General features: G+C 44.6%; 1 protein-coding gene across 1 annotated transcript in view; it reads right to left on the bottom strand.

Annotated features, from left to right (window-relative positions):
• LOC126188065 (RNA-binding protein Raly-like) overlaps positions 1-27267 on the bottom strand; it is a 1094525-nt gene that overhangs the window by 416002 nt on the left and 651256 nt on the right. The window contains exon 4 of the mRNA XM_049929509.1: positions 12147-12225. Within this exon, the coding sequence (XP_049785466.1) occupies positions 12147-12225 (79 nt within the window). The remainder of the gene's footprint in view (positions 1-12146; positions 12226-27267) is intronic.

Raw genomic sequence — 27267 nt, 5'->3', positions numbered from 1 at the left:
AACAAGATTGAAATGAAATTAAAGAGGGAAATCAAATAAATAAAAAAAACGCATCAGGGCTACGTAGAAAGCCTTAGTGCTAAGCAGACAGAACAACACTACTGGCCATTAAAATTGCTACACCACGAGGATTACGTGTACAGACGCGAAATTTAACAACACTACTGGCCATTAAAATTGCTACACGACGAAGGTGACGTGTACAGACGCGAAATTTAACCGACAGGAAAAAGATGCTGTAATATGCAAATCATTAGCTTTTCAGAGCATTCTCACAAGGTTGGCGCCGGTGGCGACACCTACAACGTGCCGTCATGAGGAAAGTTTCCAACCGATTTCTCATACACAAACAGCAGTTGACCGGCGTTGCCTGGTGAAACGTTATTGTGATGCCTCGCGTAAGGAGGAGAAATGCCTACCATCACGTTTCCGACTTCGATAAAGGTCGGATTGTAGCCTATCGCGATTGCGGTTTATCGTATCGCGACATTGCTCCTCGCGGTGGTTGAGATCCAATGACTGTTTGCAGAATATGGAATCCCTGGGTTCAAGAGGGTAATACGGAACGCCGTGCTGGATCCCAACGGCCTCGTATCACTAGCAGTCGAGATGACAGGCATCTTATCCGCATGGCTGTAACGCATCGTGCAGCCACGTCTCCATCCCTGAGTCAACACATTTGCAAGACAACAACCATCTACACGAACGGTTCGGCGACATTTGCAGCAGCATGGACTATCAGGTCGAAGACCATGGCTGCGGTTACCCTTGACGCTCCATCACAGGCAGGAGTGCCTGCGATGGTGTACTCAACGACGAACCTGGGTGCACGAATGGCAAAACATCATTTCTTCGGATGAATCCAGGTTCTGTTTACAGCATCATGACGGTCGCATCCGCGTTTGGCGACATCGCGGTGAACGCAATTTGGATGCGTGTATTCGTCATCGCCTTACTGGCGTATCGCCCAGTGTGATTTTATGGGGTGCCATTGGTTACACGTCTCAGTCACCTCTTGATCGCATTGACGGTACTTTGAACAGTGGACGTTACATTTCACATGTGTTACGACCCGTGGCTCTGCCCTTCATTCGATCCGATCGAAACCCTACATTTCAGCAGGATAATGCACGACTGCATGTTGCAGGTCCTGTAAGGGCCTTTCTGGATACAGACAATGTTCGACTGCTGCCCTGGCCAGCACATTCTCAATATCTCTCACCAATTGAAAACGTCTGGTCAATGGTGGCCGGGCAACTGGCTCGTCACAATACGCCAGTCACTACTCTTAATGAACTGTGGTATCGTGTTGAAGCTGCATGGGCAGCTGTGCCTGTACACGCCATCCAATCTCTGTTTGAGTCAATGCCCGGGCGTATCTAGGCTGTTATTACGTCCAGAGGTGGTTGTTCTGGATACTGATTTCTCAGTATCTATGCTCCCAAATAGTGTGAAAATGTAATCACATGTCAGTTCTAGTATACTCTATTTGTCCAATGAATACCCGTTTCTCATCTACATTTCTTCTTGGTGTAGCAATTTTAATGGCCAGTAGTGTACATATGCAAGGTGCAATACTAGTGGCTGTAGGCCACAATTAAGGTTCAAAATTTTAAAATATATTACTATAATCTTTTAAAGGCAGAAGGCAGCAATGTTTAAGTTTGAAAGATAAATTTAAAAATTAATTTTTCAAAAGTTTTAAGAAAATAAAAATTACCGTAAGCCTTGAATTTAAAGTAGCTGACAACAGATAATTAAACAACGGTGGCACTCAGAAGCCTCCAGGTCGGTCGGTCTGCCCTTGTTCACCTAGGCGAGGCAGGTGGTGAGCCCAACTATACTTGATCCTTCGGAACCCAACCACGAGACGGCCACGGACCGACCGACACCTGCACCGCGCGGAGACATCTTCCCTGGTCCGCAGCAACCGACCGACTACCTGCTGGCCCATATGCGACTGCTGCTCTGTCGCGACTGCACTGCTGGTGCGTCTCCTACTCACTTCCAGACAGACGACGGCGGAAATACTGCCTCGGACCCAATCATGCACACCGAGCGAGGTGGCGCAGTGGTTAGACACTGGACTCGCATTCGGAAGGACGACGGTTCAATCCCGCGTCCGGCCATCCTGATTTAGGTTTTCCGTGATTTCCCTAAATCACTCCAGGCAAATGCCGGGATGGTTCCTCTGAAAGGGCACGGCCGACTTCCTTCCCCATCCTTCCCTAATCCGATGAGACCGATGACCACGCTGTCTGGTCTCCTTCCCCAAACCAACCAACCAACCCAATCATGCAGAGGAAACACGCCCACTGCTCTAAACGACATCCCTGCACCAGGAAAGGACCGACCCACATTCCATAATATTGTAATTGAAGGGGCCCAGAAGCACTCAGAGAATCAGTTACACGTCACCCGACGAGATAACCGACCTCTTAGAGCCAGTATACCGACAACATTTAAAATAACTTCTCAAAGGAAATCACGTCAACTACACACACAACCTGAAAAACACTTGCACGAAGACCTGACCAATGCCCAACAGTAACTAAACACGCACGAGGACAAATCGGGAGTCGGTGCACACACATACACATCCGACTCATGAACGATCAGCCAGCCAAAACGCGTCATCCTGTAGGACGACCGACCGACGATCCACCAAGACCGAGGCCCGGCTCAAGTGATGCGTGGCGGCAGTGGTCGGGCGAGCCATGTCGACGCAGACCTCACTGCTCCAACCCGACTGCACTAGTGCTGCACTGCAACTCCCCGACTGCCAGGTGCGGACTGCACTCCAGACAAGTTCCAACTGACTGCCACCCCGAGCACGCTACCCGAACTGCCAGCAACTCGCTTACAACCGACAACGGGTGGGAAGTAATACCAGTCGAGCAAAGATACTATGAGAGGGGATATATTGATACTCGCTGCTAACGCCGCTCACGGTCAGGCAAAGCAGCAACTCAGTGACAGTAGCAACTTAAAGTAACGTAGTGAAGTGGAAGCATGTTAAAAACAGTGTGTAAAATACATGAAGGCGGGAACACGAGCCACACACGGCTCAGTAGTTTTTAATAGGCATGCTACTCCGATCGATGACTACCCGTGTTTGTCCTTCTGCAACCAAGAAAAGAATAACAACGCATTGGTCCTGTTGGGCGCATTTGACAGGAGCGTCACCATAATTCATGCTTCCGCATTTGGCACAGGCACGTCGGAGAGACACGAATGCCACAATAATCCCCTGCCTATATGTCGATGCTTACATACCAACATCGGAATCGCGTTACGTTGCGTATCCGCTGCAGCAGCCTCCTCAAACGGAAACCTTTTGGTCGCCCTTTATACTAATTAGAACCTTTATGAGAATATTGCACCTGAGTGCAATCACACATCCATGAGTACGCCCTGACCCTACCATCATCAATACTGGCACCTAACTAAAGGCCGGCCGGGTTGGCCGAGCGGTTCTAGGCCCTACAGTCTGGAACCGCGCGGCCGCTGCGGTCGCAGGTTCTAATCCTGCCTCGGGTATGGATGTGTGTGATATCCTTAGGTTACTTAGGTTAAAGTCTTTCTAAGTTCTAGGGGACTGATGACTTCAGCAGTTAAGTCCCATTGTGCTCAGAGCCACTGGAACCATTTGAACCTAACTACACTTAAGATTGAAAATTTCTCTTTGAACAGTTTCTAAATGACGAAAGATAAATGACAAAATGGTTCGAATGGCTCTGAGCACTATGGGACGTAACATCTGAGGTCATCAGTCCCCTAGAACTTAGAACTACTTAAACCTAACTAAGCTAAAAACATCACAAATTTCCATGCCCGAGGCAGGATTCGAACATGCGACCGTAGCAGTCGCGCTGTTCCAGACTGAAGCGGCTAGAACCGCTCGGCCACACCGGCCGGCTAAATGACCTAGAACCGCTCGGCAACCGCGGCCGGCTAAATGACATTTGCACTTAGTTTTTGCAGGTGTTTTACTAAACCACGAGATACTGAATCAATGAGACAATTGGTACTACTTATTCCTATAAACTTTTTTGTAGAGTGACGAGGCAATTCTCAGTGCATTGCGATCGCTACCTACAACTTCTTCTGAGATTAGAAAACTATCCATATTGATGATTGACATTTGCTGTCTAATATGTGCTTCCTCTGCAACCTCCTCTCCCTGGCGACACCTCCGTCACCTACACCCTGCACCCTCATTTAAAATCAGCCAAGTTAAAATGTGTGCATTGCACATTGCACTACTGTTTGCAAATCAACTTATTGCTGATCTCTGTACTTCTGAAATGGTAGAAATTGGTAGAGTGCAGGCTTTGTGTTTGACCAAAAATAAAAGTAATACTAATACAGTATAATAATAATAATGAATAAAACACCACGTAGGCCGTATAGATCCGTAGTAGCCATTACATAGTTACTGCTGTGTCCTCAGATTAGTTCGTTTATCTGTTGCGACGTGACTAATGAAGCAGTTTCTGGTCCATTCGGGACTATGCAACATGAAGAGGCTATGAAACGTCCCCTTTGAACATTTATACAAGACTGTGCTTAAACTGACACACAATATTTTTTTAGCGCAACGCAATCTGACTTTCAGAAATCCCTACAAAGGAATGGCCCTGACTAACATTAACCTGTACCTTTCACAAATCACTTACCTCACCAAAAATCTTCGTTACTCGAACTACTGCAATACAGCGAGCGCCACTACTGCCAGCTAAATAAAAGATTCAAACTACTGAAGGCACTAACTACTGATAGGCATAGTTAGCAAATGAAAGATTTTAATAGAGAACAAACAATGTATTTACCTTAATAGTCATAATATATATAGCAGTTCATAACAAATTTCAAAACTCCGCCATCTCTCTCCCCACATCCACCACTGCTGGCGCCTCACCTCCAACAATGGCGGACAACAATGCAAACTAGCCACAGACTGCACACAGCACAGCCAGTGATTTTCATACAGGCGCTCCGTAACGTTGCCAATAAGAAAACATAAACAGCCTACTTACAAAGCACATATGGTATATTATATACAATGATCGGCCAGAACATTATGGCCACCAATCTACTACCGATATAAACCCGCCCAGGCGTCGCCTGGCGAAAAATGACTGCTAGTCAGACACACGCACGTTCCATGTAGTATCAGTGAGCGTGCTGTCCGTGTGTAGATTGGGGAAGGCGCGCGATCTATCTTGAGTTTGAGCGAGGGCAGATGGTGATGGACCCGAGGCTCGGCACGCGCATTTCAGAAACTGCACGACTTTTCGAGGAGTGGTATGGTGAGTGTCTTCAGCTCGTTGCGAAATGAGGGGGAAACCACGCCCAAACGTCGTGGGGTTGGGCGACTACCTTTCATTACAGACGTCGGACGTCATAAGCTGGGTACACTGGTAAAAAGAGGACAGACGTCGAACTGTGGCGGAACTAACATCAGACATTAATTCTGATCAGAGTACAAGTGTGTCTCAACACACAGTGCGCCGAACACTCCTAATGATGAGCCTCCGCAACAATACACACCACGACATCGGCAGCTACGACTGAAATGGGCACTGGACATTGGCACAGTGGCAGAGCGTTGCATGGTCTGACGAATCCCGTTGCGTTCTGCATCATACCTGACGTACTCGACGTACTCGAAGAGCTCGAGTTTTTCGAGCATATTTCTAAGAACGATTTCCTCATCCTCAATGAACACTTTTAATTCCTTTATTTTTTACTACGTTTCCCATCCTCTAGTTCCGAAACATCTTCTTCTTTGAATCTCTAATCTATGCTACTAAAGTTACCTTCACGCAGATACTTTTTGGGTGCGCAGCTGTTGGTATAAATATTCTTTAATATCCTATCGTTTTACGTAATGGTAATTTCTGTACAGCTTAATAGATGACTCTGTTGGACATCATTTGTTCGAAAGTTTGTATTTTCAAAATCACATCAAGCTCTTTCTTTAAAGTCAGTACCGCCATTAGACTGTTGTTTATTTACAGTGTTACATTTACACTTACACAATCATGATTTCGGCTTCAAAGTGCAATTATGAAGTGTTTTAGGTGTTATATATTTACTAAGGTGGCACTGAGCTGCGCGTCACTCGTGTTCATGCCATTTATTATTTTATATCTTGCTTTTACCGTACTGCCAACTCGTTAGGATAATTTTCAATTACTGGTGTCACAGAGTTGTAGCCTTGCCTGCCTGTGAGCGGCAGCAGCAGCGCTTATCGATATAAGCCCTGCCGTATTATCTTTGCTGGGCTGCTATTACTTCCTCGTCGTCGTGTGTTGTGAGTTAGTTCGGGTCTGGCAGTGTTGGAGTTGGCACACTGCACAAGTTCAGTCTGGGGGTGGCAGCAGTGAGGTCCGGACCGCCATGACTTGCCCGACGGTTGCCAACACGCATGATTGGAGTGGGGACGACTTTGTTTGTGCAGACGCGTTATTCGTCACTGTTATTGTACAGCCACTGCCGTTAGCACTGTCTAGTTCTTCCTGGAAGTGTTCGTGAAATTCTGTGTAGTTGGTGTGATTTTGACTGACAAGTTGTTTGAAATGTTCTCGGCGTACTGGGTCTGAGGAGTCAGTCGGTTGACGTGGAGCAGTGGGGAATTCTCGGCGGGGCGTAGTTTGGCCGAGGTCCGCTGGCCGTTTCTACGCAGTGTCGGAGAGAGTGGCGCTGTTGCCATTGAAACGAGGTCCGCGACTCACCGACCCTGGACACGAAAGTTGAGTTTCGATTTAACCAACCATCAAGTCAAGACCGTTCACATTATGTCGTTTGGAGTTCGTTGTCGGCTGTTGAGGTATTTCCGCGAGTTTTTCAAGTTGGAAAATTCTAGCCACCCTCCGGTGGAATTTCACTGTATTTGGTTATTTGAATTGAAGTACACCAGCTGAATCTTCTGACTTGTGGCCGTTACCGTACCGGTTACCTGCCCCGGCCGTTGGCATAAATTTCAGGCAGTGTAGTTCCCTCATTGTGTTGTTGCTGTCCAGCACGGTGTGTAGTCTTACAGCTCCGTGTATGATTGGTTGTGCGCGTTGTTTCCGTTGTACTCCCTGTTGCGCCCTGGTCGGGTGACGTGGAAGTTATCTTGTCGGTGTGTCCGCTGACTTTCGGTCGGTTGGGTTGTGGTCGGATCGTGAATGGTTGGCCCGACTGCCTGTCTCACCTAAGCGAGCGTTAGTGTTTGAACTACAAGCCGACCCTCGAACATCTGAGCGCCCTTGTGCGTACTGCCTTAATTTTTTTTTTAATTTGTTCTTGTTGTTGGTACTTGTAGGGCTTATAACCGGTTTTGTGTTTTAAATTAGAGTTGTTTGACTCTTAAGGCCTTCAGCCTAGTTTAAAGTACTGTTTCACGTAAGCCCTTTGGCATTTTAATAATTTTTGGATTTATAAGGCTTCGGCCTTCAGCCGATTTGAATTTAACTTGTTTACTTTAACCTATTGAATTTTTAAGTCTGCGCCCTTCAGCCGATTCTAATTTAACTTGTTTACTTCTGTCTAACTAAAGAACTGATTTAAGATAAGACTTGCTTTTTAAATTTCTGATTATGCTTGCGTTTTAAGTTATTGGCCTTTAGCCGTTTATAAATTGAAGTGGCTTTCAGCCGGTAATTAAGTCCCAAAGATTAAAACTGTGTTTTTAAGAAAATATTTTGGGCTCGTGTAATGTTTGATCAAATAATAAAGTTGTATGTCGGAGTGTAACTGGCAGCTCCTTATTTTGGCCCCTTTCCACAATTTATTCTATCTGTCCTGTCCTGCGGGTTTAGCAGGGCGTTTCAGGCATACTGTCGTATTGCCCTCTTAGGTAATTTGTAACACAACACTTGATAATGGCACTTTGAACGCAAAATCATGATTGTGTAAGTGTAAATGTAATACTGTAAATAAACAAGTCTAATGGTGGTACTGACTTTAAAAGAAAAATATCATGACTGTGGCCCCGCATTATGAAAAAACTATTAAACATTAAGCTCTCTTCCTTTGTGTTTTGTTTTTATAATTAACTGTTGTTTAATTCCATTATTTGTTATAATGTCTCAAATGGGCACGTCACTGTCCTTGCCAGATAGGCATCGTAGCATATATTGTTCTCGTGGCAGCAGTGTAAGTCACTGGGCCGATAAGTCTGATGTTGTCCCTAGCAGAGCGTACGTGCCAAGGGCTTGAAAGTGTTTAATTTTAATTTTTGATTTGAGCACATATGCTCGAAACTTTGACCACTGCTTTCACGCAATGTAATTTTACTTAAGTAACTTGCGTATGCCATGACAATTGTTACCTTGGTTAATAATTCTGTCAAACTTAATTTGTATGTATTATTTGTACTATTTTATAGGATTTCTTAAAATTTCATTCTGATGATGACATCCTTAGAGTTGTCGAAACGTAGGTCAGTGTACCAAACAGTTATTAGCAACGGGTTGACTGTGTGATTCCTATACTGAAACTTGTCTATGCATTCCAGGAGACAGACATGTTTAAAACTGTGGGAAACGATGAAGTTTGTCTACCTGGAGACCCTTGCGGCCTTTCATGGAGTTCATGTTCCCATGCAACGACGGATTTTCTATGGATGACAATGCGCCATATCACGTGGCCACAGCTGTTTGCGACTGGTCTGGGGAACATTCTGGACACTTCGAGTGAATGATTTGGCCATCCAGACAGAACGACATGAATCCTATCGTTCACCTATGTATCATAATGGAGAGGTCTGTTCGTGCACAAAATACTACATCCGCAACACTTTCGCAATTATGGACCGCTGTATCACGGCTCAGTATTTCTTTTGGGGCACCCAGCGACCTGTTGAATCCAAGCCGCGTCAAGTTTGTGCACTGTGCCAGGCTAAAGGACTCCGACAGCATATTAAGAGGTACCTCACGACCTTTGTCATCTCAGTGTAGCACATTCTTTTCCTGAAGCGATAGAAGTATTGTAAGTCGGGTTTTTTTATGTTGTACATTATAGTTATTGTGTAGGTATGTCGGGAATATTACTGAAAAGTAATGAGGTTAATAATGAATTTAACGTGACAGACCTTAAATAATTACAAAACTTACCGACGACGAGAGATTGAACATGCATAATATGTTCAGTAGGAGTGGCTACCTGTAATACATTAAATGCACTGTCAGTGACGAAAAGTCTTTCACGAAAAAAACATCGTCTTCGCAGCAGATACTCAAAGTGACCTCCTTGTATCTCCGAACATTTAACGACTCGCTGCACCATGCTTCTCTGAACACTCCACAGCGCAGCTGCATCTGCTGTTACAAAAGCAGCACAGATGTTTCACATTCATCGGCTGAGCAGAGTGAAAGTGTCTTAGAAAAAAAGATACAGGGTGTTTAAGTTAGGCGACCCATGAAACTACCGATGCTGTCGCAAGATAGACACATTTTGTGTTATATTGAGGAACTTCTACGCATGTAACGCATAGTAGCAGTCATTTATAGCGTTGAAAGCAAGAGTTGGCACGGAGATTTTGCTACGTTTTCGAAGATGTGGTTCAAATGGTTCAGATGGCTCTGAGCACTATGGAACTTTACATCTGAGGTCGGCAGTCCCGTAGAACTTAGAACTACTTAAACCTAACTAACCTAAGGACATCACACACATCCATACCCGAGGCAGGATTCGAACCTGCGACGGTAGCGGTAGCGCGGTTCCAGACTGAAGCGCCTAGAACCTCTCGGCCACTACGGCCGACGAAGAATATTTGTCGTATTATTATTATTATTATTATTATTATTATTATTATTATTATTAGCATTTTACTGTGGCCATTTTGAGGGGATCATTGACAGTGATAGTAGGTATATCAGAAGTTAGTGCAACGTAAATCTGAATTTGTATACAAACTTTATTCGTGAGGGTATTTTTGATCCGTCGTTGCAACTACAAAAATGCGCGTTTTTTTCACCAGACGCGTTTCACTTTATTGAGGTAAAGCGTCATCAGTGGTCTGTAATTAAGTTACTTATATTTTGATTTGCGTAGTTGCAAACCACTGATGATGCTTTACCTCAGTACAGCGAAACTTGTCTGGTGAAAAAATCAGGCATTTTTGTAGTTGCAACGACGGATCTCAAATACCCTTATGAATTATAAAGCAACTACTGACACTATGCCCACACAAATGAAGAAATAAAACTTTATTCTATTGTAGGACCATTTTTGCTTGTTATTTAGAAACATAATTTGTTTTAGGCGATACATGTTCATGGAAGTTTCGTGATGTGGAAATTGGTCTGGTTTGGTCTGGAAAAAATGCGAATTTGGTGTCAAACATCTCACATGAAATGATGGGTGGTTGAAAACTGTTATATCCCAATGGTTAAAAAGAAAACCCACCTTAAAACAAATGATTGCTTACTTTCTTTCAATTACTTCTTGCATTCGTTCCTTACTACTACAATAAAGGTTAATTTTGTGAAAAATTTTAAAATTATATATTTTTCATATTTTTAGGACTCAAAGAGTCGCAAATTTCTCTCAAAATATACAGGCGTACTTCAGCCGAACGTGAAATGCAGTATAGTTTGCTTCAGGCAAACTGTACTTGAGACATGCATGATACCGTCGGTGAGTCAACCACTGCAGCAAAATCTCTGACCAGTGACTGTTATGTTCAACGTTAGGAAAAAAGTATCTAATGTTCCCGGATAAGTGTCATTTAACAAACAGTGTATTCTACGGCACTGTTGGGCAGATCCAAGTTAGTAAATAAAAAAACAAATTAAAAATTACTCCTAAACACGTAACCGAACTCGAATATTCTAACGCAAAACGGTAGCGCAGACCATTGTATTACGATACTTGCGGCATATGTGATTACAAATTGCCTTTCTCTGACCGTTTTCTACCGAAAATTAGCACCACGTTCGTACGGTTGGTACGCAAGAAATCACGCTGTAAAAAAATATTGCGGTCTACGGTAGAAAAGTGCAAACAAATGCACCGAAATCTCGCACACAGGCACAGAGTGAAATGTTTAAAAGACAGTTTAAAAGAGAACAACAAAATGAATGCAGGGCGCACATCCAAATCCAGCACTCAGTACTGCCGCACACACATGCTGTATCAGCTGACTGGAAACGCTGGCTACATCTGACGAAGGTGGGTCAAGATAAGAAACGGATTTCGCTGCCAATGAGTTTTTATATTCAAGCAGCGAAGTAACTAATGATGGTCCGAGTAGAGGGGATGTAAAACGCAGACTTGCAAGAGCAAGAAATGCGTTTCTGAAAAAGAGAAATTTGTTAAAGTTAAGCGTTAGTAAGTGTTTTCTGGAGGTATTTGCCTGGAATGTAGCTTTGTACTGAAATTAAAAGTGATCGATACAAAGTTTAGAAGATAAGACTTTTGAAGGTTTCGAATCGTGTTTCTACCGAAGAATGCTTAAAGGAAATATGTAGATTGAACAGCTAATGAGAAGTTAGTGAACGGAAATGGAAAGTAAAGAAAATTACGCCACAACTCAGAGAAGGGATCGGTCGACATAAAATAGCCCGAAACATGGAGGAATCGTCAACTGGTAATGGAGGAATGTGTATATGGAAGGTGCGGGGGGGGGGGGGGGGGGATTTTTCGTAGGGGACACTTGCTCTCGACTACATTAAGCAAGTTCAAGTGGATGTGGCTTGCACTAGTTGTAGCGAGATGAAGAGGTTTGCACAGGTTAGAGTAGCGTGCGGAGCTGCGTCAGACCAGCATTCGCAGTGATGATGACAAAGACAGCTGCGAGGTGTAGATAATAGAAGCGGAGCCATCAGACCCTCACGAACTCATCGCCAATATGGTGTAGGCGGTCCAAAATTGGGCATGTACGCAAGGCGACAACTACCTGAGAATACGCTAGACACCAGTGGCACAGTTACGAAAATAATTCCTTTTTGCGTCTGACACCCCCTATATTCTTACCGAAATTCTTCTGTTGGCAGCACATAGAGCAAGACCTTAATGAGAGTGATACGGACTGTGGAAGGTTACGTATTTGTAACGCGGCGTATATTTTGCTTTGTGAATGAAGGAAAAATGCACGTCTACGGGACAGAAAGTACTCCTGTCCATACAGTGTGACTGCAGTAAGTACTTACCAGTCGTTGCCGGTCTTGGCGACATTCTGCCGTTTCCGACCCGTCTGATGTGGCTTAGGTTCCGCCACCATGTTCACATCTGCAACACAAAACAAACATATTGTATACACAATTTGTACATACCAATACAAATGTTGCATGTGGGTCTTGGGTATGGGTATGTGTTATGAACCTGTTAAATTGTAACGTACCATGTATTGGAGGCTGTTTGAGTAGAAAATGTGGGAAAGACAAACAAAAGAAAAACTGGCTCTGGTGACATTCTCCTCCAGCGAGCACCTCTATGTCTACTCGCTCTGTGACGTCACGTCCACCCCACAACCATGCCGGCCAATTGCAGGGAAGAATATCAGTAGTGTTGGGTCGGACCCTTATATAAGTCATAAAACATAAAATACTAAAACTTACATTTTTAGCCGTTTATTTGGCTGAAATTCTTGTACGTATATTAATGAGATATTAAGCATTTGAGTGCATTTCACTCCGTCGTCAGACTGCAAGTGGCCCATCGGGGCCATCCGACCGCCGTGTCATCCTCAACTGAGGATGCGGATAGGAGGGGCGTGTGGTCAGCACACCGCTTCCCCAGTCGTTACGATGGTTTTCTTTGACCGGAGCCGCTACTATTCGGTCGAGTAGCTCCTCAATTGGTATCACAAGTCTGAGTGCACCCCGAAAAATGGCAACAGTGCATGACGTCCCGGATGGTCACCCATCCAAGTGCCGGCCACACCCGACAGCGCTTAATTTACGTGCATGAGGTTACATGTATATGTGCTGTGTTGGTGCATAAGTACGTAGTGTTTTTCCACAGTTTAATAAACACAACAGATACTCATGACACAGACTTTACTCATCAATACTACAATCTCCTTGCAAGAGTGTGTCAACGCTGGGGTAACTTTTCGATTCCGCGATTGTAGAAATCACGTGGTTTTGTGTCGAAGTACTCGTCAGGTCACGTTCGGTACGTATTTCCATTCGGGAGGGAAGTTCCTTGGATGGAGAACGAAAATGGGGAAAATCTGAGGGCGTAAGATCAGGTTAATGAGATACGTGCGTAATGACTTTCGAACCCGGTGGCGCGGTGGTCAGTTTCCACCAGCGTAGGTCCCGCCAATGCTGCGCTGCGCTCGTTGCAGTCACGTGGCCACCTCCTCGCGCCGGCTCTATCCCTGGCCATGGCAGCATCAGGCGGCTTCTGGTACGGCGACGGCGCCACACGGCCGCCACCCACCGACTGGCCGTCGTCCCCCGCGGAAAAGGGCGAATGAAGTATGGAAGTGAAATCACCCAAACCCAGAGACTCAGTGGGATCATTCACAGAACTTGCGTAACCGAAAATACTTGCGTCAGTCGGTTGTCTCGCAGTGAATGAAGCCACTCAAGTCCGCAGAGACTAGTTTTGGTTGGTCCATTAGACCAGGGCCGCACAAACACGGAAAACCGCACGCGTGCAAAACGAGGTGCAGCGAGTGCCTGCACAGTGAATCGGTTCAACTCGGCATACTTCGCCTCAACTCGGCTTGCTAGATGAGGCCGACGCTGTGCGCTGCCGAATGCGCTGCCAGACGGCTTAGTCAACATTGGAATACGTAAGCGCAAGACAATTACCGCAATAATGGAACCATCTGCTCCAAAAAAAGGGAAACTTGCCGAAAGTCAACTTAAACCGGAATGGGAACTCTCCTACTTTTTTGTGCGTTGTGACGATAAATCCAAATGTCTAATCTGCGGTACACTAATTACGTGTGTCAAAAAATCGTCTATTGAAAGGCACTACAGCAAATTGCATTCAGAAAAGTATAGTGATGTAACAGGGGATGCCAGAGAGGAAGAATTACGGAAGTTGCAAACTCTTGCAGAAGAGAATTCTGTATCTACAAACGAGGTTTGTTGCAAGTACTTTAGCATGTATATTTTGGTTAAAGGTCATGCGAAACGAAATACCATTTGTTTGAATTCCTTAGTTTTCGTTTTCGCATAAATTATTTCTAACATATCTTTTTTTCTCTACTTTATGGTGAAGAAGATGAGGGGTGTTGCGAAAGGACTCTCAGAGCTAGTCACAAAGTTGCTCTACGTTTAGCAAGAGCTGGGAGGCCATTTATGGACGGGCCATTAATAAAAAACATTTTGTTGGACGTACTAGAGACAATGAATTCCACATTAGCTCCCGCGTACAGCAGAATACCACTTTCCAGAATGACAATACATCGGAGAATCAACGACATTGCTGAGAATTTGCATGAACAACTGGCAGCCAAAACTGAAAACTTCCTAGCGTACTCCATCGCACTTGATGAGTCCACGGATATTAAAGACACGGCTCAGTTAGCAATATTTTTGCGTGGCTGGACGACGACCTACATGTAACGGAAGAGCTTCTGGATACGATTTCGTTGAAGGACACTGTTACAGGGGCGGATATTTTACCAGCTGTTGAAATGGCAGCTGAAGGAATAGGACTCCCTTGGGAAAAGCTGTTTTCCGTAACCACAGACGGGGCACCAGCAATGTGCGGTAAAGCAAAAGGGTTTATTGGCCTACTGCGAAAAAAACTTAACATGCCGAATTTACCTTCTGTTCATTGTTTTGCGCACCAAGAGGCTCTTTGTGCGAAAGTTATCGGTCTTCAAGATGTGATGAAGGTAGTGGTGCGTATCGTGAACTACATTCGTTCTCATGGACTCACTCATCGTCAATTCAAATAAATTTTGATTTCCTTTGAAGAGGAGTATCCAGTTATCCCCTACCACGCTGAGGTGCGCTGGATGAGCAAAGGGAAAGTGATTTCCCGAATTTTTCGACTACGTCACACTGTGGCTCAGTTTTTGGAGAGCAAAGGACGTCCGGAGCCACTTTTTCATGACCCTGAATGGGTAGCTGATTTACGATTTTTAGCAGACATTATGGCTCTCCTAAATGATTTAAGTCTGAAACTCGAAAAAGAAAACAATCTCACCAACGATATGATCAGCAAAATAAACGCTTTCCAGTATAAACTGAAGTTCCTCAAAAACAACCTTTCAGAGGAAAATACGCAACACTTTCCTGAACTGGGTAAGCGAGATATAATTTGTACCTTTATTAAAATAGCCTGATTTTTATAACCGCTCTAATCAAAACGGTACTATGTTTTTGTTTAACAGCATCTGTGCAGGAAGGAGCGCGCTTTGAAAAATACGTGGAGGTGCTACAATCCCTTGAAAATGCGTTTAACGACCGATTCTAGGTAATGTGCCGGTATATGACATACAGCTAAATAAAGGAGATTGCGTTACATATGCAAGTGTAACATTACATTAAAACCAATAGTACACATTATCGCATTTTAGTACTTCGAAACAACGGCTTACATTACTTTCATTTATTATCATTGGCTTTGTTATTGTTCCAGGAAATTACCTACCTGCAGCCTGTTCTCGATGTTTTTGTGAAACCTTTTTCGATGGATATTGGAAGTGCGCCTTCAGATTTACGTTTCGAACTAACTGATTTGCAAAGCGATGATCACCGAAAGGATGTGTTTTACAATACAAAAGGTTTGATCCAATTCTACCAGAATTTTCCGAAGGAAGATTTTCAAATGGCTCTGAGCACTATGCGACTTAACTTCTGAGGTCATCAGTCGCCTAGAACTTAGAACTAATTAAACCTAACTAACCTAAGGACATCACACACATCCATGCCCGAGGCAGGATTCGAACCTGCGACCGTAGCGGTCACGCGATTCCAGACTAAAGCGCAAGGAAGAATTTCCCAAGTTACACAGAGAAGCAGCGAAGATTATTTCTATGTTTTGTTCCACTTGTTTATGTGAAAGGTTTTTTTTCTGTTTTGTCTTGTACAAAAACTGGATTGCGTGCGAGTGTTTCTAAATGTAATTTAAAAAATTCTCTCAGAATTTCTGTCGCCAATCTCTTGTTCCAGATCATAGTAGCATAATTGTAAATAAAATAAAGAGCACATAGGAAAATACATTTGTGTTGAAACCAAATTTAAAATTGTTACCATTACAGTTATTATATAAATCTCTTTTGTACCGGTACACCAAACTAAGCTCTCCACCTAGTGTACATTAGGCAATGACGAAGACAACGGGGTAAAAGCTTTGAAACAGGTCGAGACAGGCGGCGCGCAGCGACACAAGCTAAGGGAGTGAGAGGCAGCGCTGTTGCGCATAGCCGAGGAGTGGGGGGTCTGCACCGTCGTCAACATAGCGCGGCCGTCTACTGTGCGATGCACCGGTGCGTGCACCGAGTGTGGCCCTGCATTAGACCGATAAAACCACTCAAGGAAAAAAAACAGTGCGCTGGCCATTCGGTTGTTGAAAACAGTCGGTTGTCCCATCACTAGAAGAAACTTGAATATTGCTCGTATTCACGTTGTTCTGTACACGTTGCCGCACGTCTGAGTTTTTGTAACAGCTATGGTTGCTTCGGTTGCTACGGAAGTGAATACAAATTACGTGGAAGGTGGACCAGTTACTTTTCTTTTTTTGCGTGGTATTCACAGGCTGCCGAAGAGGTGAGAGAAATGTATAAGTAGCGATGGAGATTATTTTGAATAAAATATTGTTTATCAGTTGCAAACAACAGACCTGTAGTTATTGTAACTAAATTCCGGTTTAATACTTCTACGTCTAGTATCGAGACATGTCTTGTATGGTGCTTACGAGACAATTGCTGGATAAATTTGCAAGTGTGTGTGAGTAAACAGCCAGTCGTTGCACACACATTGGTGTTTTGTTGTTCACAAGCAGATAAAATTTGTACATGACAATCTGGTTAATTTTTTCCAGCTTATGCAGCGTCTCAAACCATTGTATGTATCAAAGTATTTCTGCATGAAACAGTTTCCTATACAGTGAATCATTGTAAAATAATTAGTGAGAACAGATTCGAAAGTAGGAATTAGTTCAATAGAAAACCTAAAACAGAAAATGTTGTTGGCTGTCACTTCTTTTATTACTCCAGAATCCGAGCATTGATCTTATATTGCATAGTATATAGTATTACTTTTCTGATGACGTGGCGAAAAATTGTTACAGATATTTTACTTACGTATAAAAAGTGGAAGGGCAAGTAAAAACTAATAATGGACTACAAGGTGACGGGAAATGCTTACCACACTTACTGTAACAATTTAATAGTTCCAAATGCATTGTTTTTTCATCACACTTCGGTGCTGTCTATAGTGTCACTGTAAAGTAATAACTTAGAACAGATATTTGACAATACCTGTTAAGTGCAATAGTGGGCTGTTACTTCTTATCCCGCTTCCGAATAAACGTAAATAAAGTGGACTCTGAGTTATAATACGTGGCGGAAAAGCACAATACCACTGCTCCTCACATCTTTAAGCCAATTTCGGTTCCTGTTATCAAATTGTTGTGATGTCTGTAAAGCGCGCATACAAGTTTTCACGGTACTTCTCGAGGTGCTCCGTCTGTACTAGCGAAGTAATACCATTCAAAAAACGCTAAGCGCTACGTGGGCTGCAATGCGCCGTCCCAAAGTCACGTGGCTTGAGCTGAAGGAGATGTTGCGGACAGAGTTCTCGTCGTCCTGCGCTTCAGAATGTTCATCCCACAGGTACACTACTGGCTATTAAAAATTGCTACATCAAGAAGAAATGTAGATGATAAACGGGTATTCTTTGGACAGATATATTATACTAGAACTGACATGTGATTACATTTTCCCGCAATTTGGGTGGACAGATCCTGATAAATCAGTACCCAGAACAACCACCTCTGGCCGTAATAACGGCCTTGATACGCCTGGGCATTGAATCAAACAGAGCTTGGATGGCGTGTACAGGTACAGCTGCCCATGCAGCTTCAACACGATACCATAGTTCATCAATAGTAGTGACCGGCGTATTGTGACGAGCCAGTTGCTCGGCCACCATTGACCAGACGTTTTCAATTGGTGAGAGATCTGGAGAATGTGCTGGCCAGGGCAGAGGTCGAATATTTTCCGTCGCCAAACACGGATGTGACCATCACGATGCTGTAAACAGAAACTGGATTCATCCGAAAAAATGACGTTTTGCCATTCGTGCACCCAGGTTCGTTGTTGACTACACCATCGCAGGCGCTCATGTCTGTGATGCAGCGTCAAGGATAACCGCAGCCATGGTCTCCGAGCTGATAGTCCATGCTGCTGCAAACGTCGTCGAACTGTTCGTGCAGATGGTTGTTGTCTTGCAAACGTCCCCATCTGTTGACTCAGGGATCGAGACGTGACTGCACGATCCGTCACAGCCATGCGGATAAGATGCCTGTCATCTCGACTGCTAGAGATACGAGGCCGTTGGGGTCCAGCACGGCATTCCGCATTACCCTCCTGAACCCACCGATTCCATATTCTGCTAACAGTCATTGGATCTCGACCAACTCGAGCAGCAACGTCGCGATACGATAAACCACAATCGCGATAGGCTACAGTCCGACCTTTTTCAAAGTCGGAAACGTGATGGTATGTATTCCTCCTCCTTACACGAGGCATCACAACAACGTTTCAGAAGGCAAAGCCGGTCAACTGCTGTTTGTGTATGAGAAATCGGTTGGAAACTATCCTCATGTCAGCACGTTGTAGGTGTCGCCAGCGGCGCCAACGTTGTGTGAATGCTCTGAAAAGCTAATCATTAGCGTATCACAGCATCTTCTTCTTGTCGGTCATATTTTGCGTCTGTAGCATGTCATCTTCGTGGTGGGTGTAGGAATTTTAATGGCCAGTAGTGTATACTTTTGCTCTATGAGGTGATCCGTCCCTCTGCTCTGTTCATTTAACCGTGGTCACATATCAAACGCTGCGAACGTGCAGTACGCACTTCGATAAACAGATGGCACCATGTGATATTGGCAGTTGTTAAAAGAACAGCTATTAACTGACGAGCGTTCATTACGGTAACTGCTACGTCTCTGTAACCGGCAATTCCATTCATTTCAGTTACTTTTCATCGCCTCTAAGGCACACACAGTCGATATCGGAAAGAGTACTCTCCGTCTGCGCAGTGCGCATGCGTACTAGTACACCACCGAAGTACCACTAGGCGCAGATAGCATCAGAATCGGCGTTTCGCCCCCGCAAGACGCTGGGAGTCGCGGCGCCGCCCGCCGGCCCGCGCCGCCACCGCGTCTGCCGCATCGCCAGCGGCGCCGCCGCCGACGCCTGCCTCCCAGGGGGAATCCCCCACCACCGCAACCAAGATAAACAGCGGCGCAGCGCGAGGCGTGTCGGCCTGCGGCCGCGGCGCCACCTTCGCGCTTCGCACTCCCAGCCGGGGATAATTCCGCAGTTCGCTCCCACCATCAGCTGCAGCGTTTGTCGGCGACCCGCTGCGTTGGCGCACACAATGTTCGCAAGTTCTAGCGTTCCTCCAACGCTGTTTGTCTGTCTAAAATGACGAGTACGGATAGGCCTAAGCTTCTGTTTTGCTGCTCCTTGCTACAACTGTACCATAGTTTGCTGTCGCGAACGACGACACTCGCGTTTAGACGTGTTCTGCTCACCTACGTCACGCATTCTCCGACAGCGAATCGGCGTTCAATAGTGTTTTGAGCGCTCTGCTCTGAATGCCGTAGCTAACGTGAGCATTGCACCTGACGATAACGAATTGTTTAGTGAATTTTTATTCCGTTTGCTGCGAATTTTTGTCGCTAATGGTGATGGTAAATGATACATTCAGCATAAACAAGGGAGAAACATGGTTTGCAGCATATACGCATCTTTCATCTACATCTACATCTACATCCATACTCCGCAAGCCACCTGACGGTGTGTGGCGGAGGGTACCTTGAGTACCTCTATCGGTTCTCCCTTCTAATCCAGTCTCGTATTGTTCGTGGAAAGAATGATTGTCGGTATGCCTCTGTGTGGGCTCTAATCTCTCTGATTTTATCCTCATGGTCTCTTCGCGAGATATACGTAGGAGGAAGCAATATACTGCTTGACCCTTCGGTGAAGGTATGTTCTCGAAACTTGGACAAAAGCCTGTACCGAGCTACTGAGCGTCTCTCCTGCAGAGTCTTCCACTGGAGTTTATCTATCATCTCCGTAACGCTTTCGCGATTACTAAATGATCCTGTAACGAAGCGCGCTGCTCTCCGTTGGATCTTCTCTATGTCTTGTATCAACCCTATCTGGTACGGATCCCACACTGCTGAGCAGTATTCAAGCAGTGGGCGAACAAGCGTACTGTAACCTACTTCCTTTGTTTTCGGGTTGCATTTCCTTAGGATTCTTCCAATGAATCTCAGTCTGGCATCTGCTTTACCGACGATCAACATTATATGATCATTCCATTTTAAATCATTGCTAATGCGTACTCCCAGATAATTTATGGTATTAACTGCTTCCAGTTGCTGACCTATTTTGTAGCTAAATGATAAAGGATCTATCTTTCTGTGTATTCTCAGCACATTACACTTGTCTACATTGAAATTCAATTGCCATTCCCTGCACCATGCGTCAATTCGCTGCAGATCCTCCTGCATTTCAGTGCAATTTTCTATTGTTACAACCTTTCGATACACCGCAGCACCATCTGCAAAAAGCGTCAGTGAACTTCCGATGTCATCCACCAGGTCATTTATGTATATTGTTAATAGCAACGGTCCTATGACACTCCCCTGCGGCAAACCTGAAATCACTCTTACATCGGAAGACTTCTCTCCATTGAGAATGACATGCTGCGTCCTGTTATCTAGGAACTCCTCAATCCAATCACACAATTGGTCTGATAGTCCAAGCGGAAAGCCCGCGCATGCGCGTGACGCTATTGTCGGCGCTTAGAATGGTCAACAATGCAAGCCTCGTCCGTGCCTCACATTCGCGAACGCCATCTTTCATAGATCGGACTGTAACATCCGTGATCTGTCACAAAATATTAAATTTCTTTGGTAACCTCTTTCTTTTAGCTGTCGAATTTAGGCTCGTTCTGCGCATCTGACGCGTGTGATATTCCTGGCTGTGGCCACTAGTATTTTATTTTGCTAGAAACTCGCCTTGATGCAACTTGATACACGTCAAGTAGCATATGGTACAACAGTGGAGTGAGGTACAAGCGACAGATGGTACAGTATGTACCAGTCCCGTGGGAGAGTCCGTCAATTTTACTGAACTTGCTTCTGATTGGTCGGTACGTTCTGGTGCTAGGCGCCAAAACGCCTAACCTCTCTTATTGATTGTTTACATACTTTTCATTGTATTAAACCCAGTTTTTACTATGACAATCTCTCATGATTACCCTACGAGTCTATCGTTTTTGTTTGTAAATTTCACTACTTTTGAGAAACATAAGACCATCGATAGTGCAACCGAGGTGCTTCGGACACCTTCGGGTGTGAGTCGATGTACTTCGGCTGCGCTAGTCACTCTGTTTCGGGCGTTCTGCAGGGCCGGACACGAATGGACACATATCTCAGTATCGTGCGTTACTTGGATATGAATACGTAATAGTCACTTGGGTCCATATCATGTCCTCAAGGTCCGACTGCCTCAGACTTTTACTGTCTTTGATGCAGAATTGTTTGCGATCTTGCGGGCACTGGAGCACATGAGACATTCTTCCTCTCCTAAATTTCTCGTCTGTTCTGATTCACTCAGTGCCCTTCACTCATTGCAACGTTTGTATCCGGCAGACAAAATTGTCCAGACCATCCAGGATGCCCTCCTCCGACTAAAGCGACTGGGGAAAGTTGTAGCTTTCTGCTGGGTTCCGGGGCACGTCGGCATTGCTGGGAATGAAAGGGCAGATCTCGCAGCCAAGGAGGCGTGTCTCGCCCCACAAGTATCTCAGTGTGCTATACCCTTGCACGCACTCACCTCGCTGTTGAGCTCACGGGTCATGCGTCGGTGGGAGGGTGAGTGGCTGGAAGTGACTGACAATAAGCTCCGTATAGTCAAGCCCACAACGCGTGTGTGGTGTACTTCCTTTCAGCCCCATCGACGGGACGAGGTTCTCCTCACTCGGCTTCGAATAGGCCACAGCCCTGTGACGCATGGCTTCCTTCTCCGGCGAGAGGACCCTCCAATGTGTGGTGCTTGCGGCGTCTACGTCACTGTGCGCCACGTTTTATTGGATTACGTTTTATTTTCTGACCAGCGGGTCGCGGCTGACTTGCCAGCGGACCTGCCATCTCTTTTAGGCAACACTCGGACGAATGTGGCTAAAGTTTTAAAGTTCTGTGCCCTGTCAAATGTTTTTACAAAGATTTTAGGGAGAGGATTTTAATTTGCTCACTGTGTGACAAGCTCGCCCATATTTTATGTAAGTAGCCAGCCAATAACAATTTCCTGTGACATTCTTGTTGCTATGATTCCCCTTTCTTTCGGTTTTACTTTCTTATTTAGTATTTTCCTTCTTTTCCTGCTTTCTTTGAGTGTGTGCTTTAGTTTTCTTAGGTCTGTCCACATTCGTTCCTTTTAACGTGTGTCACGGCGCTGATGACCTCGATGTAGAGCGCCCATAAGCCCCAACACACCACCACCACCACCACCACCACCACTGTTCTTCAGAGCCCACATGTTGTATTCTATATCGGGCATAAATTAGTTGTGAATATGTAACACTCACTCTATCTAGTGCGTGCCGGAGCTGGACATGTATATCTCATTCGGAAGCTGGATGGAAAAGTTACCATACATTTAAGAAAGCTACGTCGAATGTTGTTAAAGACAGATCAAATGTGTGAATATTTGAATAATAACCAAACAGGATATATTAATGAGAAGTATCGCCTACCATCATTGTCAGTACTACAGATCTTGCCCTCTGTAGATACAGAGAGTAACCTGGGCAAGCGGCATCCCACAGAAAGTAAAATCACAGGTTCGAACTGACAGCGTAGCAGCCTCAGCCGAAGAAAATCCCACGATCGACGAGCTGTCTTCTGTGCTGGGAACAGAATTTTAGTAGACGACAGGTTGGTGGAAAGACCGGTGAGAGACTATCATTCACTCTCTCCAGAGGGACACACAGTTTATATGTGACGTCATCGTCCGACAGCAAATGAGCGTTCAGTACTTTTCTTAGAACTCTGCTGTGAAAGTCTTGGCCAATGCGATTGTTGAACGTGGTTGTGGCAGTTATTCGGTGAATTTTTATTCAGTTTGTTGAAATTTGCCATGGCTTATAGTGGTGGTAAGCGACAAATTCTCTACAAACGAGCGAGAGAAGTAATTTGCAAGATACACGCTTTCTTTAAGCGTGAAGCAGAAAACAGAAATTTTGCCAGGTCTCAGGAACACATAACTGAAGCGAGTGGCGTCAGCTTGGGAATTGTTCAGTGGTTTGCCAGCGAAGGTAATTCATCCATCCAGACTAGTGGAACCCCAGTTTTGTGTGTGTGTGTGTGTGTGTGTGTGTGTGTGTGTGTGTGTGTGGTTTGAGGTTTTCGGGCGCTAAACAGCGTGGTCATCAGCGCCCAAACGCATAGAAACAGCAACACATGCAGTGAAGGAACGAAGACGGACAGCGAACAAGGAGAACGGCTAAAAGACACAGACCTGACGCAGTTACAAATCCTCACATACAGAGGCAAAACAAGAGGAGAAGAAACGCACTAAAAAAGGAAAGGAAACACAAGGAAAAGAGAACAGAAATCGATGTTCAGATCGCCAGGGAAACATTACCGACTTTAGGAGACTGTCTCGAATAAAGACGATTTTCACAAAGATGTTCTATGAAAAACATGTAATAAGGCGAGCTATGCTAAATATGTACAAGACAGCCGAAATCCCTACTGTTAAAAAAATACGTTGAAAATGCGTGAAACTATAAATTTTAAATGCTGTGTTACCTCAGTGTGAAGACTACCGAAAGACATTAGATTCAAACATGCAAATACAAATGACTAACGAAAATTTTTAATGGGACGTTGTGATATCGCTGCTTCAAGGGCACGGTTTTTAAGAAGTTTTCTTGAAATAAGAAAATCTGCCAATCAGAACTTTTTTTACTGGGACTAAACATGGGTAAACCAGAATCATACAAGAAAGCGTGTTGGAATCTGAGTGATAGTTCAGGTGGTTTTAAAGAATAAGTTGGTTAAAGGGGACGAAAAGTTGTGCTTCACGCTGGTTCAGCTTCCGCCTTCATTCCAGAAATCAAATTAGTGTTCCGGACAAAAAGAAAGCACTTCAGGTGATCATCATTCTGAAATGAACTCAGAGACATTTATATTATGGTTTAGGAAACAGTTTCTCCCTTATTTGTCTGCAAACTCGGTAAGTGTACTGGACAATGTGAGTTATCACTCAGTTGTTGACAAGGCTCCCACAACAACTACAAAAAAGCAGGAATCATGACGTAGCTTGCGAGCAACAAGATACCGCACGCTGCCAGTCGGGCTCAGGTTGAATTGTTAAATCTTGTAGGGCTTCATACTCCGGTGTAAACGCGTATGAAATCGATTCTATTGCACAGGAGCATACCTGTAGAGGATTTTGCATTTGTCACCACTTCATTGCCAATGCAATCCGATAGAGCTCATATGTCGCAAAACAAATAGACATTTAAAATTGCCACCACAGAGAGGCTTTTGCACGGAGCACTTGACAGCATAACTGCATCATCATGGGCCGAATGTGTTCGGCACGCAGAACGGCTACAGGACGAAGGCTTGGAGAGGGAAATTTTAATCGACAATCTGCTTGATCCCATCGTCATCCCTCTAAGACCGGATGAGTCAGAAACTGACATGGACTGCAGTTATGTAAATGACAACGATCTCAGCGACTGAAAACAACGGAAGGTGAGTCACGAATAGAACTTTCATGTTGTTTTTTTATTTTTCTATAGCTTCTCTTCCGCAGTTGCAGTTTTACCAGTAGTACTGAGATATATTCTGTCTTTTGCGACTGCAATAAGAGTATTATTTGTTCCAGAAGCGTTTTGCTTAATTTTGAAGCACCTTCGGTAAAGAATATTTTGCCTCCTATGCTGCTACCTGATTATCCATCGTAATTTTGTGCATCGTTCGGTTGTAAGATGATATTCAGCGTTTGTCTCGACTGGTCTATATTTTAGCAAATAATTGCTGTTTGTGTTTGACAGGCACACTCAATTAAGTTGGTTTTTTGGCACATTGCACTTACCGACACACAGTATAATTTAGTCTTTATCCTTTTATGAGTACACAACTGACTTTGTACACTTTATCAACTACGTTTTAATCGAGGTGCTCTAAAGAAAGCGAAATGCGTCTGGTAGAAGTAAAACGTTTATCGCAGTCGCAAAAAGACGGAAAATTTTCCAATATTACATACAGCATTTTTGTGGAAGGAAAATTATTTCATTCAGAATGGTATATGGCAGGTAATTTGTGGTAGGCTGTGGCCATGGTGGAAGTAGTTAAGCACTGCACATGGTAGCAATTTTTTGGTGTTTTACGAAAATAATTATCTGTAAACTGTAATTTTGTCTTTCGACACAAGTATTCGTACTTCCCTGTACGTAGATGATCGGGACGAAGCATCGTAACTTGCTGTGCCAGACGACATTCCCTGTCTTACCACTTTCGATCCGACCATCTTACAGCGGTAGTCATGTTGTGGAGGGAGCTTAACTTACTGACGAATTGCAACACTGAATGAAAATTCACCGTCCGCTGCCTGCTATTCGGTAAACGCAAGCTTACAAACTGTTTGGCGTCTATATCTCTATGGGCCCACCGGAGCTGTTCGTAACCGGCAACACTGTAATCCCCGTGCGTGCCTCTATAATTCGCTGACGGCCACTGTTCATTCATTCAACTATAGGCACCACCCACATAGCAAGCCCCAGACCATAAAAAACAATAATTATCCACAACATACATTAATAATGGTAATCGCGTGTGACTAGGGCCTCCCGTCGGGTAGACCGCTCGCCTGGTGCAAATCTTTCGATTTCACGCCACTTCGGCGCCTTGCGCGTCGATGGGGATGAAACGATAATGATTAGGACAACACAACACCCAGTCACTGAGCGGAGAAAATCTCCGACCCAGCCGGGAATCGAATCCGGGCCCTGAGAATTGACAGTCTGTCGGGCGGACCACTCAGCTACCGGGGGCGGACTTAACATACATTTAAAATGGACTTAAGTAAATGGTCTTTTAGGTTACTGCATAAGCTCGTAAGTTTCTTTTTTTTTTTTGCGCGGTGGTAGTCCGGTTTCTATGGGTTTAATTGTCTATTGCATAATTTTTATTTGTGGTTCACTGGCGCTCTTTGAGTTTACACATCGTCATTTTTTTCATTTAGAAATGGTGACTGTAGCTGTGGACGCTTGAACTCAGTAGTGGGATGACTGCACCGTGAGCAGCCAGAAACATCTGCCGGCCGTTGTGGCCGTGCGGTTCTAGGCGCTTCAGTCTGGAACCGTGCGACCGCTACGGTCACAGATTCGAATCTTGCCTCGGGCATGGATGTGTGTGACGTCCTTAGGTTAGTTAAGTTTTAAGTAGTTCTAAGTTCTAGGGGACTGATGACCTCACAAGTTAAGTCCCATAGTGCTCAGAGCCATTTGAACCAGAAACATCTGCGTAGTGTGTGGGGATAGTGCCACTGGACAGAGCACGGCAAAAAAATGGTTTTCTCTTTTTTTATGGAGAATCGATTTAACATTGGCGATCCTTCGCGCTCATGAATACCTTCAGGGTTTGACGAAGATCGTTTAAACGCATTAATCCACAATGATCCACGTCAGTGTGCTCGAGGACTGCCAAATGTAATGAACTGTGATTATTACACCATCTTGCGTCATTTTCAGGAAGTGGGGAAAGTTAAAACATCAGGTGTATGGGTAACGCATGCTCTAAGCCAAAATTACAGATGGCCATATGAGCACCGAGGCTTGCTCGACATCGATTGGCTCGTGTGCAAACCGATCATTCTCGTCCTGTGTTCTTACTGATGGCGATAAATGGTCTCGTTATGATAACATAAGGAAAAGAAAGGAAAGGTTGATCCCAAACAAACCAGCAACTCCCCATAGAAAGGCCCCGCATCCACTGTCGACAGTGTTAGGTATCAGGTGGAACAGCTACGGTACTGCGTATTACGAATTGCTTCCCCGAGGTGTAGCCATCGCTGCTCATAAGAACAACTGAGTCATCTTGTAGACA

This window comes from Schistocerca cancellata, chromosome 5 (assembly GCF_023864275.1).
Source record: "Schistocerca cancellata isolate TAMUIC-IGC-003103 chromosome 5, iqSchCanc2.1, whole genome shotgun sequence".
Lineage (NCBI taxonomy): Eukaryota > Metazoa > Arthropoda > Insecta > Orthoptera > Acrididae > Schistocerca > Schistocerca cancellata.
This window is presented reverse-complemented; position numbering and strand designations above follow the sequence as displayed.